The sequence below is a fragment of the Varroa destructor genome, unplaced genomic scaffold (assembly GCF_002443255.2).
Source record: "Varroa destructor unplaced genomic scaffold, Vdes_3.0 BEIS01000002.1, whole genome shotgun sequence".
Classification (NCBI taxonomy): Eukaryota; Metazoa; Arthropoda; class Arachnida; order Mesostigmata; family Varroidae; genus Varroa; species Varroa destructor.
In genome coordinates, this window is record NW_019211455.1 from 35,445,809 (window position 1) to 35,465,739 (window position 19,931).

The following is a 19,931-nucleotide window of genomic DNA, read 5'->3' on the forward strand; positions in this document are numbered from 1 at the left end:
TTTCGGCCAAGTGAGGTACATAAAATGAAAATACAGCTTATACATCATATATTTTGAGTCAGATGAATGCCATTTATTGTTACGCCAGAAACGCCAGAGAGAAACGCAGTACCAGAAAGTAGATTTTTCCGACTTTTTTATAATATAAGATGTGATAAAAATGCAATGCTCATTTTCGTGACTTCTCCCATAGCTCTATATTGACCAGTGTTGATAAAACATTACAAAACGTTCTACTGTCCAAAAACTTTGGTTGAATGTTGAACTATATTTGTTCGAAAAAACGCTACGCTTTCATTTTGCTATGGAAATTCAGAATGAAAACGAAAATACGTCATAAATAATTACTTTATTGTCAACGCGCCTGTCGAAGAAGTGGTTCCTAGCAAATGTCAACCTCTTGTTCAAATGCGTTCACACGGGTTCATCTCTTACGTAACAAATAATCTTGAATATTGGCAAATACTGTTTTTTTTTTATTTTTGAGATAGATACTTGTCTTGGTATACTGGCTCACATAAATAGGCAAAATAAAGTGCCGAACCATCACAAACGCTAATGATTATTTTCTCTAGAGCTCTCCATCGCTGTGCGTTCTCACGCACGTGTTTCTTACATGCTTGGCAGCACGAACGATGAGATATGCGAGGAATTTATGTCGCGGTGAGCAGAAACGTGGACATCGGATTCAAACCATGAAACTTTAGATTCGGTCCCCGGCTGAAATTCATAGATGTTTTTAAATTGATTAAGTAATTTAGTTCAGCTTTAACCAGTGTGGATATTGTTGTGCATATTCTGAACTCGTCGAGATTGTGGTACAGACATTTTTGATTATTAGGAAGGTGCCGGCGCTAAGAGATGTTAGCTTGTATAAAGACAACAACAAAAAGTATTGACTCAGGAATAGGTATGTGTTTATCCGAGCTGTTTATTATGAGGGAGCGAACTTTGTGTGCATATTTTTCGAGGAATTATTTAACCACGTACATTCATACGATAACAAACACAACGTACTCAAAATGTCCAAAAAAGACCCGCTCATTTGCTTTTTCCAACAGGCTTTTACACCATGCTATTACCATACAGAAACATTTTGGCAAGGAAATGCTATTAGTTGATCAAAGACATATTATTATAGTTCTAGCCGTAGGCTACATTTATCTTATAGACCATAAGAGGTTACGTTCGTTTAGGGGCACTTAGATCATTGAAGGGGACTGAGAATGCTGAGCCATAAATACTCTTGTGTTTGTACTATTCACTTGACACGACGTTAGCGCCTAAACATGCATTGAAAAGATCTGTTTGACAGCCAGATTTAATAATCCTGTTGAGCTAAACGAGGCTTTTGACTATGTTATGATTGTTTATTTGTTATTATATTTATTACAAGCGAAACCATTTTAGTAACGAGGTTTGGGTGCAGTTGCACTCACTACTGAATTCTTTGGCTTTTATTATTAGCTTTAATCGAGAAGCTTCTGCTTTTCGATTAAAGCTCGAGAAGTTTATCTCACTATCGAGCACGAAATAGGACTGTACACAGAAATCAGGCATCTGCTGACATTTACAGACAAAAGTGGCCTGGGGGTTGCTCAGTTTTTGCCGGTTTACGGAGATTCGATTAACTTCCTCCAGAAGCTGTTATCTGTATCGTTTGTCACTGGTTCGTGCCTAAAGGTTGCTTTCGCGATCGGCTTTTTCCCTATACATGTATACGGCGCAATCGTTGGTGATGCCTTTTATAGGTGTAATTGCTTCATAAAAAAAGGTTGTGTTGAATTTGTGTACGTTAAAGTTCACTCTTTCTAGAGCTACGGTCAATGGATGACTCAGCGTTGCTTCGTACAAAATATGAGGAACTATATATATATATACATATTTTTTTTATTTGTTAATATTTTTTTATAAATATATCTTACATATTTGGATAATAGAGTAATGTTTCGGGTAGAGAGTTGAAATTGAAACCTTTGTCATGAGGGTGCTACTGTCTCTATTTTTCTGTTATTCATAATTGTGCTATGTATAAGCCCGTATTGACATCATGTTACCAAGTAGCCCTTCCTACGATGGCATTTCTGGAGGCGTTCAACGAATATACCTTGTGATAGTAAGAGCATACTCTCATAAAAACTACGACAGACATAAACGTCAGATAATTCATGCAGTTATATATCAGTTGTATCATCTTACGAGGATCTGAATTACATTTAATGTCAATTTTAGGTTTAGACAACGGGTCGTCTCGACTTAAGTATTTAAGCAGTCAGACTGAGTTAGTTCATAGTATCGTCTAACAGTTTTAACTCCTAAGCTCCGTTCTTTTGAATATGGTTTATAATGGAACGTTCTTTTTTTAAATCTTCGGAAAACTTTTCGTGGTAATTTTCACATATTTTTGACGAGACACAATTTTCCGCCCAGAAAACCAGAAAAGTTTTTCGAAAATCGTATAATTATCGGCAACGGTATAGATTGCAAATTGCATAAGATTATAATGTTGCTAGACTAAAAACGGAAACAGCGGATTAACGCCTGTCCGCTGCGATAAACGGTCCACTAAAAATTTGCCGAACAGTTTGTATTTTAGTACATATGGAAGAAAACAGACAGTAGTCTCACGGAGCAAGTTTGGGGCTAGATGGTAGATGAGACAAAATGTTTCGCCCAAAGCCTAGTGTGTTCTTAAAATAATACAACATGTGTGCAGACGACCCGTATCCCGTTAAAAAGCTGTTTCTAATTTTTCTTATTTATTCTATCGTCTTTTTGTGGAAATTGTTTTTCATTGGTCCTACTTTTTGCAACCTACAGTCCTGGCCATAGCGATAATCTCGTTATGCGGAAGCAACCTTAATTTGGTCATACTGTCCCGATCATGAAATATACCGCGTAAATGTTTTATTAAGAGATGGCGAGAAATAAAAAAGCGATAATGCACAGCTACCTGGGAAGCGCTGCCTTTCGTAAAATATTTACCTTGTCATTTTGATCAAGGTCACAACTAAGCGGATTGATTAAGGAATTAAAAAAACTGGCTCGTTCGCTGACTGGATCAGGAGCCAGGGTATTACAACATCGCCACGGTACGTAGCATATGTCGATCCAGCAACCTCAATGTGACATTTTTAACTTTACCTAAATGGGGACACTTTCCAGAGGGCCTGGAAAATAATTTACTTGGAATCATGTTCACAGATGGCTGATCTCAATGCGCAACGGTGGCATCGTGGCCACCCAACTTATTTGGTTCTACTCGACAAACAACGTCGACAACAGTTCGTTATATGAAATACCATATTCATAAAGTGATTGAAATTGATGCTGAGCTATGCAAAGCCGTGAGTCACAATTACGGGGACAGAATCGACCCATGCAAGCGGCTCTTGAAGGTCATTCAGCTGACATTGCTTTCCACGTATAACGCAAAAGTTCAGAAATTCCCTGAACAGAGTTAACGTAAAGCCCTGCAACCTGCTTTGATTTTCTATTTGAGGCGGTGAGTTCTTATACCGGCGTTTATTTTTTCATTTTCCGTCAACACAAGTTTCTAGCGATAGACAACTTCATAGAGATTAGTACAAGTCGTCTGGGCTCTAGCTGGATGTACAGCTCAAAATCGATGTACAACAAACAAAAAAAAAACCAGTAGACCATTTTTTAATTGTGTGTTCAATAACTACAGCGGACTCGTACATGCGGAATACCTTACCAGTAGTCCAAACTTACTTTTTTCGTACAAAATCAAAGAAATATTATGTATTGAAAAATTTTATTTTAGCTTCTTACCCTTCTTCGAACACATTTTCGATCGACAAAATTCAACGGTAACGCATAGCGATTTCATTGTTAGCTAAATACTTTTAAGTTGTTTCTGTCTTTCCTTGAACTTTTTTTGTGAACAGAGCACATGGCAGCTTTCCTAAGTGTTTCTGGTACATCGAGCGATCTTCCAAAAACCCACAAAGGTGGGGTGCATACTGACAGCCCAAATCTTTTCTCTTCAATAAACGGTAGTTTACCTAGCGTATTGGCTATTTTCGACTGTAATTTTCTTGGATGCGGCTATACGATGGGCGGGCAGACAACATCGAGTAAAACATTCTGACGAGCTCCCTCTGGAGTGGCAAGTCCACTCCTTTGTTATCTTTGCCAGGTTATGTTAATTATAAGGTATGTCTCTTAAGGGTTCCAATCTTCTCTTTATATAGTATGTGGTCAATATCTTATCAGCTTGACAAATTGCACTTAGAGTCCTTTACTGGGATCCTTCTGCAATCCAGTGGCTTCATTTTTGGGGACCACGTTACTTGTTACACACGGTACTTGTTACACAACACAATACACCTAGTATGAAAGCAGTCCTTTGGCCATAGCAGGTTCTTCCTGTTACGAATGTTGCAAGGCCTTGTACAGCACAAAATTCAAGTAAAATATTACGTTTGGACGTTTGTTCAGCTGTTTCAAAATTTGCTAAGTCGCTTAGTCTACATGCAGTTAATTGGAGCCGCCTGATACCATGTGTGTTCGAGAGGTTCATGAACCTTTGCAGCTAATCGGTCAGCTTCCTCATGTGATTGAACAATTTCTGGGTAAGCTTTGTCGGCTAGAAATTGATATTAACCGATACTTCGTAGGCAATGCTGCAGATACCGACTTCGAGTGAAAACAGTAGCCTTGACCTCGGCAGATAGGTCTTTTCATATAAAATTAAGCACACCTTATGGCGCGAAAACTTGTCTTTTCTGAATATTTGAAAGTTCCCGCAATTGCCTTATTTACCGGACTATACTTGGAAAGCTATAATTTCATAATAAATGCAGTATCATTTTTCTGACTCCCTAATACTATGAAGCGAGAAATAAAATTAGCACAGTGAAGGGTGATGCTTGCATCCATTTTTTAAGCATAATCAGACCCGTAATCATCATGTGAACTCAACCGCAATACATAGTCGGAAGAATTCTTCCACCTAACTGTCCCAAGATAGGTCGCCGTAGAGGTATATTTAGTGTCTTTTTCTCATAAACCATAGCAAATTACTTTGTCGTGGTCAGCATCTAAAACTGCGACATGGAACATTTCCGTGAACTTTAGCAAAAATAAATAAGATAACGACGAGGACAAAACTGTGCAGTCGTACTAGTGTAAACTATTAGCCAATCATTCAATATGTCATATGAAATGACTCGGTATTCTACGAGTCTGTTTTTGTTTAAACCGTCCGTTCGCAAACGGCGACATCTACTCTTACCGTCGTACCACTCGATCGCACGAGAGCGGTCGTTGGTTTCGGTTATGGGATATTTCATGGTGAACGAACAAGTTGCGCGTGAGGAATCGTAGAACAAACATAATTGTGGCACTTAGAGAACTTAGACAATTTAAGGGTAGCACTAAAAAATCCACTTCTCTCCGAAGACGTTGACACTTAGGTGTAGTCTTTAGGCAAATGATGTCAACCGGGTTTTTTTAGACCAAAGTTCGATACGCACGCCCTTTACTGCCAGCTAAACCCGCAGAGTCATTTAGCCGAAATTGTGCTCTACACAACCGGATTATTTAGAACAAATTCAGCATGAGAATAAAACGAAATCGAGCTCAATTTATTTGTTGGTTTTTAGAGACAAACGTTTGTCGAAGTTTGTGGATGGCCCTATCACGAATGTAATCGAAAATATTTTTTTTAATTCTAGGAATCTCGAGACATTCACACATATCATCGTTGATGAAATCCACGAGCGTCACCAGGATCTTGACTGCTTACTGTACCTTCTGAAATCACTCTCAGATAAAATGGAGAACGAAGGCAAAGTGGTGCCGAAGTTGATTCTGATGTCGGCCACTGCAGAGTGGACTATTTACGCCAATTACTTCAATCTCTCGCGCGTCGACGTCGTTCACGTCTCAGGTATCATATTTGAACGTTTCACGGTTACGGCAGAGAACTAAATGCTGGTGTTGCGCTAGACGTCAAATAGGTTTATGCAGCTTCAGTGTTGTTTAGCGAAAGCACTCGCATGCGCTTATGTCTGTTTCGTTTATAAACAATCGAAGTGTAGTTCCCAGGTGACATTGTGTGTGGCAATCTGCCAATGAGATACGGTTTTAATTGAACTGAAGCATTTTCCTTTGGTAATGAACATGAACAATGCTGTCGGATACTGTTGCTGCTATATGCGTTACTACTTCCATGAAAAATGTCAATACCGCCGAAACTGCCTGCAGAATCTATACAGTTTGTGGGTCCACTCGCCTATCCGAACTTACGATTTAGAACATACATAGTTATCGTAGTAAACTTAACTAACCAATGTGTAGGTATATAAATTATATGGGTCATGAGGACCTCGAGCGATGTATACTCTCTACTCTTGAAAATTTGGCGACAGGCATTTCATAAAAACTGTCTTCACATTTAGGAAAACAGATTTGGGCAGATATAAAAGAACAGTTTTGTTTTGAGTTACCTCAGACGTATGGGGCAGTTCGAAACAGGGCAGTGTTGAGCGTAGTAGTTAGTGAAAATGGCAGAAAGAAGTCGCTGACATGAATCGAGTGAAGGTGATCAATGAAAACGGAGCACGCATTATCTATTGGAAGCTTGTAGTCAGAATTTTATCTCCTTTTTTTTTAGATGTAAGGCCGGCAGCATTTTACTTCACAAGGCTTTAGTACGAAAATATTTGCTCTTACCTCAAACGTTGCCTAAATACAAAGTTGATACCGAGCTGTGAGAACGTAAACTTTATTTTCCAAAGAATCAAATAGGCGCACATCTTGCTAGGGATTCCGAAGAATTGAAATTAATCTATTGGATTTACTTAAGGGTCATGGCAATACTTTTATAAATAATGGTCGCTATAGCCACAGTCGCTCGATCACTTCAAAGACCAGCTAAACACAAAACACATTCAGTTATTAGTGGCGATCCGTACCCGCTTGCGAACCCCACCGTTAACCTTTACATTACTTTCACTTATGAATTATATTATTTTTATATATTTTTAGATTAGAGGTTAACCTATGCTTAGATGATGAACGACTATACTAGGCGAAGCTCTTAAGAGAAATAATTTCAGCACTCAGCGTTATTCATTCATCATCATTTCTTCACTCGCTTGCAGGAATGCACTTATTTTAACGCTAGTAAAATCATCAAAACATTTTTACCAATTGGCGTTATTGTCTAGTGACTCAACTCTGTAGCGGTAGACGTCTAGGGACCCTCGATTTGTTTTTGGTTTTCCGAAACGGCAGGATTATACACTTTGATACTGAATCGAATGGAAGCATTTTGTTAATAAGTATTCACACGTTTTCAAACTGGTTGGAATTTCGAATAACCATATACAATTACCGGTATCGTTTATGTATTTCCCTATAGGTGAAGTGCACAGAGTGCAAAAAATATATTTGGATGACCTTCCGCCTAAACTCAGCCAGGAATTGCGGCCGCTGATAGTAGTTGATAAACTTCGCAATGAATCGGGCGATTCGTCAAAGGAATATATTAAGCCAGGTGCAAGTCGCGCCCAATTTAGGGCGGTAACCCAATTAATATCCTCATTGAACGCTAGTGAGGATGCTGAAGGAACATCGAACAGAGGTGCAGTACTAATATTCCTGCCGGGTGTATCGGACATCAAAGCTATGATCAAATGCTTTGATGAAACAAGGGAGAACAGACTATTGTTGCTAATTGCTCTTCACAGCAAGGCACCTCTCGATAATCAGAACCGAATATTTCAGGAAGCACCAGCTGGCAAACGTAAGGTAATTGTGGCCACAAATATTGCTGAAAGTTCAATCACTGTGCCGGATATTCGTTACGTAATAGATTTTTGTCTAACGAAAAATCAGGTTGTTGACCGAAATTCCGGCTTTGCCTCCTATCAAGTAGAATTCTGCTCCCGTGCGAGCTGTGATCAACGCGCTGGCCGGGCTGGTCGAGTCCAAAACGGTGTGGTATATCGTCTTCTTTCTCGGCACGATTACGAAATGTTACCCGAGTTCTCCGAACCAGAGATTCTTCGCAGTCCTGTTGATATCACAGTTCTGAAGATAAAGAAATTTGGTTTGAATAAACCAAAACAGGTTTTGGCAGGTTTCATTAGTCCACCGAGAAGTGAGGATGTCGGGCGGGCAATTATTAAGCTCAAAGAAGTGCAGGCGCTTCAATTGGAACACGAGGGGAAGGTTGATCTGGACGATGGCGACTTAACCATTATGGGAAGAGTTATGGCAAGTTTACCGTTAGACGTACGGTTATCTAAACTTATTCTTATGGGTTTTGCTTTTGATTGCTTCGAAGAATGTGTGAAGATGGCAGCCTGTATGAGCGTGGATGATTTGCTAACACCGGTGGATGACCCAATGGAAAGGTATAAGGGTAAGCTAGACTGGGCCGAGGGTCACTATTCTGATCCCCTGTTGTTGTTGAACGTGTTCGATGAGTATCTTACATATAAAGAATCGTCAGGTCCAGCATTTGGTACCTATGCGTCCAAGGAATGGGCCAGAAAAAGAGGTCTAGAAGCGCGTCGATTAGCTGAAGCATTTGCTCTCTATGAAGAACTTAAGGAACGTCTACTGCGAATAGGATTTTCGAAGCCACAGGGACCTAACCGAAAACCACGAGAATCATCGACGCATAACTTCTTAATAATGACTGCACTATGCGGAGCTTTCTATCCTCATTACTACGTTCAAAAGGACATCGACAGCGATAAGGTTCTCTCTGAAGTAGGTAAGTATACGTAAAACTTGATGTTGGAATCGATTTGTACCGATTTTCGAAAATTTAATTCTCATAATCCTTAGCGTAATTTTAAGTAACGACTTTTAAGTAACTATATATAAGCATAGTTACTCTTTCATCCTGCATTATCAAACGACTAACTCGGCTATCTCCTTGCTGCCAACGTAAAATTTTCATTAATAAACCATTGAAAACTTTATGATATACGTTAGGGCCAAAAAATATGTTACATTAATTATCTCAAACAGTTTATATGCCATATTTATTTATTATATAGTATTTATGCTATATTTAGTTGTACTCATAAATGATGTCTGAATTGACAGCGATATAAATCTGTAATGAATCTTTTCTATTGATGCGTTTAAGTCAAAGCTCTGTGTTACATTAAATTGTCCTACACTCATGTATTTATATTTTCTTGTGTTCAAAATTTCTCCAGTCCGTAGATGTAATCACTAATAAGAAGCAGTGATTTTTTAAATATATTTCTTGTATGATTTCTCTCAAGGTTTTAATAATCCATCAACGACAATGGTTATCAGAAACATGGCACCTGAATACGGGCAGCTGTATTGCCAGGCAATACGCATAAGGCTACAAGATTGCCTTAATGACGATGAAGTTGAATTCCATTTCAAGGTATGTTTTAGTTTTCATGTTAATGTTAGAATAAAATGTTTAAAAAGTTGCCAACTCGATAGAAGCTTAACCAAGGCTTGACAGCATATTTTGTGTATTTGCCTTTATACAACGACATCGCCGTATAATTACATGGTGTGATAAAAACGGTCAGATGGTTCAGGTTGTTGATAATACGTTTGATAACAAGGGCCCTTGTTTATTTGTGTCTCCAAAAGATGAGATTGGAGTGTTATGTACCTTTAAAGTTTGCTCGCTTGAACTTACGTGATATCTAAAAATTTTACTAATTATCTATATTATTCGAAATTTTGTGTTGATTTTAATAAACCAAGCTGCTCCGGAAAGCTTATTTTGAGCCGCAACTAATGAAACTATCTTTGATCTACCGCAAAGGCAACTTTAGAGGGTCGACTTTGACTAGAGAAATCTCTATAAATGCATAGTGTTCAAAAAAATTTGACTATAAACACGTGGTTGAAAGCTCAACAGTTACAAAGTAGAAAAAACTACTCTGGTAAATAAATTTTTAATGTGCATAAAGCACACCGTGGTCAAAAAAAACAGATCACGATTAGGAAATGCTGTGCAAATCTTCTTTAGACCCCAAATGTGCTATTATTATACTTTGCTACTAGGAGTTTTCATCAGTTCTATACCGGCCTTCGTAGTGAAAGCCCTCACATTACGCAACACCATAGGTTTATATATAGATATATATACAATATAGAGAAATAAAAACAAATCTTTAATTTATTCTATTTAATATCCTTAAGACTCAAAATATTAATTCTTAAACATTCCTTACTGCAGTTGGTCACTCCTTAATACTACACTCGATTCACTGAAAATTGTAAGACTGTACATAGGAGGAGTTAAGAGCAATTAGAGATACGAAGCACTAAACCTGACATAATCTTTCGAATTTGTTGCATCAGCGCCATTTTGAATGTCTTATCTGATAGCGGATAAAGTATTATCTTGGCCCTAGAATACTCCGTTTGATTTTTATAAAAACTTTGCTTTTCGTTTCAAGTAAGTTGTAACGGTGTGTCATCGATTTTGTCGCTCCAGTGAGTACCTTTATTATGGCCGCTGGCAAAGCAATGCTGCTCGGCGTCCAGTATAAGATATCCTTGAAATTTGTCATCTACAAAGTTATACTCTTATTTGTGAAATTCTGGCGAGCATTATCAGTTATGAAAATACCCGACTTTTTTTTATTCTTTAAATAAGTAGAGTTATGTTCCAACAAACAAATGAACGAGCTAATCGAAAAATGTATACTTTGGGTCTTACCATTGAAAGTAACACAAAAGACTTTTCTCTATTTGACTTCATGAACAGCGCGGTGCGCAGCTAGATCCAGTATCGTAGAAGAAATACCACCAAAGTAATCACCTCTTACAAGCGAGTCCGGCGTATTTTGAAACTGCATAACATTTAAACTATAGGCCGTTAGTTGAAACTGTTTGACTGTTGAGTATTCCAGTCTTCTAGAATTATGTGAGTGGAAACTAGTTGAGTTTATTCCAGAAAAAAATTAGTTCAGAAAGAAAAACATTTTTGTCTCGAAAATCAGCATTTAGTAGCCAGGTTCTTATCCCTCGAAAGCGACAGCGCTACAGAAATTCGACAAGGAAAGACATTAGGTAAAGAGGCTTTAAGTGAAAGCACAGTATCTTAATCGTGCTAACGTTTTAAGAACGGCGATTTGAGTACAGTATATATATATATATATATATATATATATATATATATATATATATATATTCTGTTGATAGACAGGACAGCAAGTCTTAATGGTCTTCATTTATCAAGAGACCGTGTCCCTAAAGCAGCGACACTTCCCGGCACATCATTGTGCAACGTATGCTTGCCTGCGCACGTTAATATTGAATGAAAAAACGTTTTAGTAACGTACAGTTTTAGGAAAAAAATTATTTTGGTATCGTCTTAGTATGGGCACTATGGATCGAAATAAATAATAATATTCAAACTGACTTCCATAGTTTTTGGAAGTATTCTTTTAAACTTCAAACGATATTAATTTTACGAAGCCCATATGCGGAATAAAGCTCAGGGTGTAAATGTTTTTCTAGAATGTGTAAGATCACACGCTGTTGACTCTCGAAATTGTTGCTTATTATTTTAGAAGGCTGCTGATGTATGTGTAGACATTTGATTCGGCCTTCTTTAAGAACAAAACAGGAGTCAATTTTATAAATTTAACTGCATGTACGTAACCATTGTGCTTTCTTGCAGTGACTTGGTCAAGTAACTTTTGACGAACAGATTTTCACTGCAGTTTTTAGAAACCCGAAGGGCACACTTTTCTCTGTTACTACAAACATTTAGTGAGCACTATAGTTTAAAACCTTTACACTTCCTACTGCGCAGGATATTTAACTTTAGTCTTCTTTTAATTATTTTTGAATCATATTTTCGATATGTATGATAAGTGAACTAGTGCGTACGCATCTGTTTATATGTGGACCACAATATATTACGCAACAGCAAAATGTATCTTACTGCTTTTGCTTAGGTATTAATTATGGATTGTTAGAAGAGTTTTTATTCTATACAATGGATTCGAGAATAAAAAACTGCATCGTATTTTTCTATTCATGATTTACTATTACTCACTTTTCGTATCGGAGATTAATTTAGCAGAACAATTTATTCTACTATGGGACCCCGTGCGTATTTTTCTCTACCCACCCGTTCCTTTTTTGAGCAGTTGATGCCTTCCTAAAATGTTTTGGACCCGTTGTACTGTTGAATAAAGAGCTGGGTTCATGTTCAGTATTGGAATAAGCTAAGGAAATGAGAATTAGTAAATAGGTCCTTTGGCCGAGGTAAGTTCAGTCGTCTAGGGCTGACACTCGGCTCGCCTAAACTAAGACTTTGCCCTGAAGGTACTCGGCTATTACTCTAATTCTATTAAGGAGTATCTCCTAGATTAACCTTAAACATAGGAGCATGTTACGTGGTCTAGGCTCCAAGCCACCTCCAACAGAATGCGGGCGTGGGTAGAGACGGATGGCGCATGAAGTGCAGATGCATGGTATCGTGCGTGAAAACAGCGCAATGGTCGCTAAACGGTAACGCGTTAAATCGACAAAGACGATGGTAATATAACAGAGAGGACTAATCAAAGAGTTATAGGACACTAACATGGACGACGAGTGCAAACGTCGTGCAATAAGGCAGTTTTGTAAAATTGCGCCTTCAAGTTCAGATAGCGAAGCAAAAGAGGAGAACTTCCACAATGAAGAATTCGCTTGGAAGTCATAAATGCGCTGACCTACAGTTTTCCTAATGTCGGAGAAGGGCTAAAACAAGTGTGTGAGAGTAACTTGAAGTTCATGTACCCAAACAAAAGGTGCAAAGGATATAAATTTTTACTTCGGGTCGGTAATAGATATGCGATTTTCATTAAGCCGACGGCGATAGAAATTAGCTTTCTAACTCTAATTTACTATAGAACTGACTGAAAGTTATGGCCTTTGAATAACATTCTTAAGTATCCTAGGGGTTTAAATGTGCGAATTTTAAATATAAATAACTTTTAAGCTATTTTATGCTGGTTCTTGTTTTTAGAGGGCTAATTGGTGAGAGCCTACGCTACGACCTACGACTGAAATACAGCCAATTCGAACTTCTTCATAATTTTCATCAGAGAAGAAGATAATACATTTCAACGAAGAGGTTTTTAGGCTTGTAACGTTGATTGGTGTTCCAGTCTATTGTTTATCTCACTGAACAGTCTACCTATATGTACGAGTGTGACAAAATTATAACCAGGACACGATTCTTTAGGTTAGGTTCCTCAGTAGACGTCTTTTATGTTAGGGTGGGTCCTTGCCTGTTACACAAATATAGGTGTATATAAGTAGTAACCACATGTACTTGCTAAATTGTCTTTCAGGGTTCGGATGTCTATTTATTATTCAAGAACCATGATATTAATCAAGTACCCCGTAGCATGTATTTGTGTCAAAAATATTATCTACTACACAGAAGATTAGAGTTGCCACGAATTCACGAACCGGAGGCAAAACGCCTCCTAAATCAAGTTGGGAGACCAATGGATGACAAATCGGGTCAATCTAATGACGTAGGGGTAGTCGTTGTGTCTCGAGAGGTAGAACAGCTACCGAGGTTACAAAAGGCTTCGTGGCCTTTAAAAAGCCATTTCAAAGGGACAATATCATGGTGGAATGAAGAAAACGCTTTTCAAGGATATCTTCAACTAGAAGAACGCATGAAGCAGCTCAAAGATATAGTAACAGAGATTCATAATGAGTTTGGCACGAGAAAAGCCTCACCCACCGTTGTAACTAAACCCCAAGTAGGAATGATTGTGTTAGCTGCTTATCAAGGTATCTTGTTTCGGAGTCGAATCGTTACTATTTCTTCAGACGGAATCACCGTATTTTTTATTGACTACGGTAATACATCAAAGGTGGGGATAAACCAAGTGTACGTACTGCCGCTATCGATGCTTCTATGCAGCCATGAAGCACCATTCGCTTATGAATTTCAGTTAGCGAACGTTCATTCGCTCGATGGAAAGCCAGTAAAACCTACGGGATTTCAAAAGCTACTGATCAATAAGCCGTGTCGTGTCGAACTTTACTCAATAGTAGACAATGTATTCCGTGTTGACATTTTCGTTGAGAGCGATGAAGAAATTCATATTAACGAACAACTACGCTACGATCGAATTGCTGTTTTTCTTGACGAACCTCAGATTTCGTCCCAGATCCATGAACTCGAAGACCATGGCGTAAATTTTGCTAACTCGGACTGCTGTGTTATAAAAGGCGAAGTTTACACAGATCCAAATCAATGCAGTTCTGACATTGAGATTATTGGATCTCCTTGCTCCCCCCTTGCTAAATCTTGCAGTCTTGATACACTTAAAAGAAATCATCACGTTAAAGATATATACGTCAATGAACAGAGTGTCAATCAAGTGATGTTTGGCGAAATTGGTGTACAACGACGTTTTATTGTTGCTCACAGTGAACGGCTGTCTAGTGATAAACGTCTCCAACTTCTTAGGACAACATTGATGCCGAAGCTAAATATGATGCTGCCGTTTGTAGCACTTGTGTTCTCACCTAGAGCGGAATACCGCTGCAGTGATAACCAAACAGCGTATATTCGGGCTATTTGTGGCCTTGGGGCGGTAGAGAACGAAGATGGAATCGTGGAGTCTGTTTGTCCTGAGAGCGACATTGATGTGCCCTTCTCGCACGAACTCGGTCGTACCGATGTCAAAATTATTAATCGCATACGCAGTCTGCTTAACGAGGCATTCTGTGGAAACAACCAGTTTCTTGAATGGTCTTCACTGCCTATTCTTCGCATACAGGATAAACTAGTCCAAGAAATATTAAAATTCATCAACAACAAGAATAGACAATGTCTAACTCCAGATCTTAAGAATGAACCAGAATATCGGTTCCAATGGAGCAAGGCTTTCAAAAGATACGATGCGCAGGTACGTATAAAGAAATGCATAGTTTCTAGATTTCATATCCTTTAGTGCTTGAATTTCCCGATATTACCGTATGGGTAGTAATGGCTGATGATAGATTTGGAGAAATCTGGGTATTTGTGGATAATAACGAATTTGCAAGCAACCAGATATTTACTGCGATAACCCATAGTAGATAAATTGTATGTATATATTACTGAATCCGCGTTAAAATTACTCAGGTTTCACGTACAATATCTATTGAATAGCTAAAATAATAGCAATTTTCTCTAACAGGATCACTCTAGTCGACGACAAGCATTGTTCCGACCTCACTGCGCAGTTCCGATAAGAACCAAACAGATGTTTGAGTTGCTTACACAGACACATGATTTCATGGAAGCAGCAAAAGGGGTCGATCAAATACAAATCCTGATGTGCCCTATATGTATAAAGGTAATTTTTCTTTCATTTATGTATATATGCGTATACTGAACACGAATAGATTTCAACACGTGTGGTACGATTTGCCATACATTGCCACGCTCTGCCCTAAAACAATAATTGCCAGTCTAAAAGCTAGGGTTAGCTGCTATCAGTGCGGCAGCTTGGACGGCCAAATTTTTCTGCCCGACAAAGCCAAAGGTCCCTGCTTCAAGGTTACCCAGTGATACAGCGGCTGCCTCAGTTAGGTTCGAAGTTCCTATGTGTAAGCCTCTTAAAATCGTTATTCCTTTTAGGCGTCGCAGGATTTGAAGCGAAGTAACAAAATACTCAATAAAAAAAGCTCATTTGCCGCAGCCTGCGTAGAGCAGATGTATCATTAGCGCAGTTACGAACATAGCTCTGGTGGTATTTGAAAAAGACAGAAAGCGCCGTAGTGTTTCTTTCTATTGTTTCATACATGATAACGGTCCGCCTTTGTTGAGCGTAATAGATCCATTACCTGGTAAGTCAAAACCTTATAAAGACATGTATTCATATCCAAAACGTAATATCTCACAATTAACACTGTTCGACCATACGGTACTTGGCTCTATAATTTGGTACCATTGGCATTGTTGATGATTTCTGCGTTTTATCATTCTGTATTATAATGTGTACTTGTCCGAGTAGTTCGCGCTTCCAATGGATGTAATTAGGCTCGGATCATTCCACTATAAGTTGGTAAGCGAATGGATAGAAAAGGAGCCGAAAGCTGTAAAATATTGGCTTTACTCTGGTATTATTCAGGACCAAAGCTTCATTTGTTCTCGACAGTTCGCCCGTCTCACTGCCCGACCGTCGAATGCCTCAACATAAATTCCAAAGTTACTTTCGTTGTCAATGATATTGACATCACTGTTGACATCATAATAGGTAGTGGACGCAGAGCTTAGGGATACCTTTAAGGCAATGCCGCGTAAAAAGACAAAGCGCAAAACAGATCACCCTGACTTTAATGGGTATTGGAGCCGGTTTCGTCACAAGACCCTTTCGAAATTTCAACAGCTCGTTCACTAAAACTAGCAATGTCATTTTAGGTATTTTACCTGTCCCCAGAGACGTCCTGTTCTTTTTTTTGTTTTTATTAATTCTGTAAAATATAAAGTACAAGACCCAGTCCAAAAGATTCTGCGTTACTCTTGTTATCACATATTCTCTAGCAATGAGCTGGGATCGACTGGATCTGTTTTTGAGAAGTCTAGTACTTTGGTTGATTTTTCAGGTGTGACTGGGCATGGGCTTCGTAGCTGCCATCAAGGTCAAATTAAATTTGATTTATGCACTTTGCTGACACTAATTAAAGGATTGCAAGGCAATGCTACAGTGTTGTAAAACTTATGCGATGAGTCACAGAAATACACGCACTCAGAAATCTTCATACATGATTTAAAACATTTTACGCAAGCCTCGTGTAGTCAGCTGCGTAGCCTTTAAAGCTCGAAGGGTTACGCGACTCTCCTAGACTTCTATTATTGTGTCTTCTATGGCTGGACGTCTTGTGGACTGCAGGCCGCACTTGCATGTCTCCATGTAGTACCAATTTTTCTAACTCTAATGTCTCGAAGACAGCATGGTTATTGCTTGTACATGTAAGATGTGATGTAACGTTAAAGGTCACGCTTTTTGAAAAAGATCGTATACAGAGAGGAGTTTATTGCCTGCTACTCTTTAAGAAGAAAAATGCAATTTATTGTAACAGCTCATTGTTTGCAGGCCGCAAGTAATAGCGTACACAAAGAAAATCAGTGGGTATTGTTTACATGACTGATTTCGAAGGTTCTTATTTTCTAGTTTTTTGTATTCAAATCGAAGCATTTTTTACCCACTAATATCGATGCCCCACTAAAGCTAAACATTTTTAATTTCTAGCTAACCGTTGTGATTTTCGCGCTGCAGGTTTTCGGAAACCGCCGTGATGCTCGTGAGCACATGGCAAAGGAAGAACATCGCATTCAGTATAAGAAGCTTAGAGGAAAGTCTGACTTCGATGAAGAGTTAGGTGGGAAGGAATCTACTCGGTAGTATTAAGTCATGAATATAAGTATTCTATACTAAAACGACTACTGTTTAGTGTCCCTATGCTAGCTCGGTTATTGATTGCAGTGTACAGAAGTAACAATCAGTCAGCGCCTCGTGTCGAAGTCCATCAACTTCAGGAGAATAGACTGAGAGAATCGCTATAGATCGTCGTAATTTCAACTATGAACGAATGGGATTGTGTGTTCGCGCGAGTGTCAAGTGATGTCTTATAATCAATTAGTAGTTGGTTTATCCATCGGCGCAGCGGCAACCAATTAGACGCGGTCAAAATTAGAACCAGTGAAGGGCATATAACTATTGTGGCACTGTAGAGGACAGGGTATGACGATATGAGTACGGTGGCATTTCATTAAGAATGTTGGTCGATTTGGCATAGACTTCTAAATCGCTACGACGTTTTGTATTTGAAATATCATTTATTCGGATTCAAATACCTGTTGAATTTAAGACGATTTAACAATGTATAAAGAAACGCTTCTAGTGGCTACTGGTTTGATAGGAGGCGGTTCGCGGACAATATCTCTATATTGTAATGTGTGAAGTTTACAGCACTTATTATAATAAATGCTAGCCATAGTAAATAACTATAAAAGCCTATTAGATTACTAAGTAAAAATGAATGAATTAGATAATCACAGTATCCAAACAAATGGCAGTATTTATGATATTATCACTGATGATCAGTGGCTATCCTAGCAGTATACTATAAACAGTTGACTGCTACGAAGTGCTAGTTAAGTGAAATGTATACGGCACCGAACTCACAAAAGTGTGCTCACTAGAGACTCAACATTATTTTTCACTTGTTAACTCACCGTCTGTAAGCTGCCCTTGATATTAGCCTACTGAACACTCACGTGTCGTTTCCGGTACGGACAGATTTCAGTCTTTGCAATAGAAAACGGTTTTTGGCCGGCAGGAGACAAATCTGCGACCTCGTACTGCTGGTTGTTTTATAGTAAATGAGATGCTCAAGGCTCAAGGAACTCCTCGATCCATAGCGCTACTAGCAACAGTCAACTTTGATGTAATGTTGACAAAAAAATTACACTTGCTTTTCTGTTTCTGCGTACCTTTTTCGAGGTGTTGCTTCGTCGTTGAAAATAAACGGTGTTACGGTGGAAAAAATAATCCTACTAGTATATTCGTAAAAAAACCCTTCATTATATGGCTCCTATTCTTTCGAAAATACTAATTGAAGGCGCCCATGCCCTTAATAATTTCGTATAAAGAAGGTGTTCATTCAACAAAGCTAAAGGAAGTAAAAATTGGACTGCGATAAAGGCAAGAGAAGACAGTATTTTAAAACCGTTCACTGCCAGGTTAGATATGTCGTGCGAGGCAAGACTGCCATAGGAAGTGCGGCTCCAAGGAAGTGCGGCTGCGCAGTTGGAGCCGCACTTCCTATGGCAGCCTAGGTACTGGTACGTCTACGATTAGCGTTCTGTTCAAGAAATGAGGTGAGACAGAAACAACTGTGCTACTTTAAATACGCTGGGTATACATAGTTGGGCATAGATAATGGCCCGTCGTAAATTCTGATCGACGATCGTAATGTTATCCGTAATGTGGTATTTGTGCTGACAATAATGCTGTGTACGAATAATGTCACTAATAGGTTCGTCAAAATTTCTGTTAAAAGAAATTATATGACAACATAGACATATAATAGAATAACTAGTGCCAGAACAGAGTACTTCAGTGGTACTGACAAGCAGGTTCCACATATGATCTTGCAATCTACCTTTGAAGATGTAGTATTAGAACAAATGATAGAAGAACGAGCTGACTGTTGCTGTTTACTATTCAGAACAAATTCGATCAAACGCAAAAAAATTTTATCAGCTGTCATATATTACTCTACTAGTATTTAGAGTTTAGTCGAAGAGCGAAAAATGGAAAGTTTTCGACCTGTGTGTATTTTAAAAAATAACAAAGTTCGGGATTATAACATTCCTTCGCTAGAAACAATGAGTGGTTCACATAGTTTTTCTCCCATATCACCATACCTTTCCCCATAACTCGTCATACACACAACTCGTAAATAAAGCAACATTGTTATTAATTATTGTAAATTCTGAGATGCTAACATCGCTTGTTACTCTTCGTTAAGTTGCACGTCAACAAGTTTGAACTGGAATGTTGCGTCGCACTTCACCTCTTGAATTCGCATAAGTTGTTCATCGAATCGTACATCTAGTGAACCCTTAATTGCCACGCGCGCGTGATTTGAGAAACTCTGTCTCATGATTGCTCGGGCAACTTGCTGTTACCGAACTTTCATTCGGTGTTAACTTCGAACCGAGTGTTTCCTGGTAGGTGTTGCCTTAGCTGGTGGAAGCAAGCTTGAGAGGCATGATTGTAGTTCTAGAACAATAATTAACGAAATGTTATAAAGATGGTGAGTAAACGCATAGATAGTGTGAATCTCATTCAGACTGCAGTCAGCTAATTTTGTTTTGCGGTGAATACAGTACCGAAAACGATGACAGACGTCGCCAGTTCATA

The 19,931-nt window shown here is 38.6% G+C and overlaps 1 protein-coding gene and 1 long non-coding RNA gene across 6 annotated transcripts in view; one reads left to right on the plus strand and one right to left on the minus strand.

The window, feature by feature from the left end:
• The window catches only part of spn-E (tudor domain containing 9 protein spindle E), a 38,972-nt gene extending 20,957 nt beyond the window's left edge, over window positions 1-18,015 (plus strand). For 4 of the 5 annotated variants that reach the window (XM_022794072.2, XM_086978670.1, XM_086978671.1 and 1 more), the window contains 6 exons: window positions 5,703-5,917; window positions 7,394-8,755; window positions 9,279-9,409; window positions 13,341-14,921; window positions 15,195-15,353; window positions 17,280-18,015. In XM_022794072.2, the coding sequence (XP_022649807.2) occupies window positions 5,703-5,917; window positions 7,394-8,755; window positions 9,279-9,409; window positions 13,341-14,921; window positions 15,195-15,353; window positions 17,280-17,405 (3,574 nt within the window). In that variant the 3' untranslated portion in view covers window positions 17,406-18,015. Of the gene's footprint in view, window positions 1-3,355; window positions 3,506-5,702; window positions 5,918-7,393; window positions 8,756-9,278; window positions 9,410-13,340; window positions 14,922-15,194; window positions 15,354-17,279 lie in introns of those variants that run through there. The other variant, XM_086978673.1, reaches the window with a different exon arrangement.
• Window positions 335-18,378, minus strand: LOC147757724 (uncharacterized). The gene is made up of 2 exons (XR_015319953.1): window positions 18,239-18,378; window positions 335-720 (listed from the first exon to the last, which is right to left on the minus strand). It is a non-coding gene; the product is annotated as an uncharacterized LOC147757724 (long non-coding RNA).
• Window positions 18,379-19,931: the final 1,553 nt, after the last annotated feature.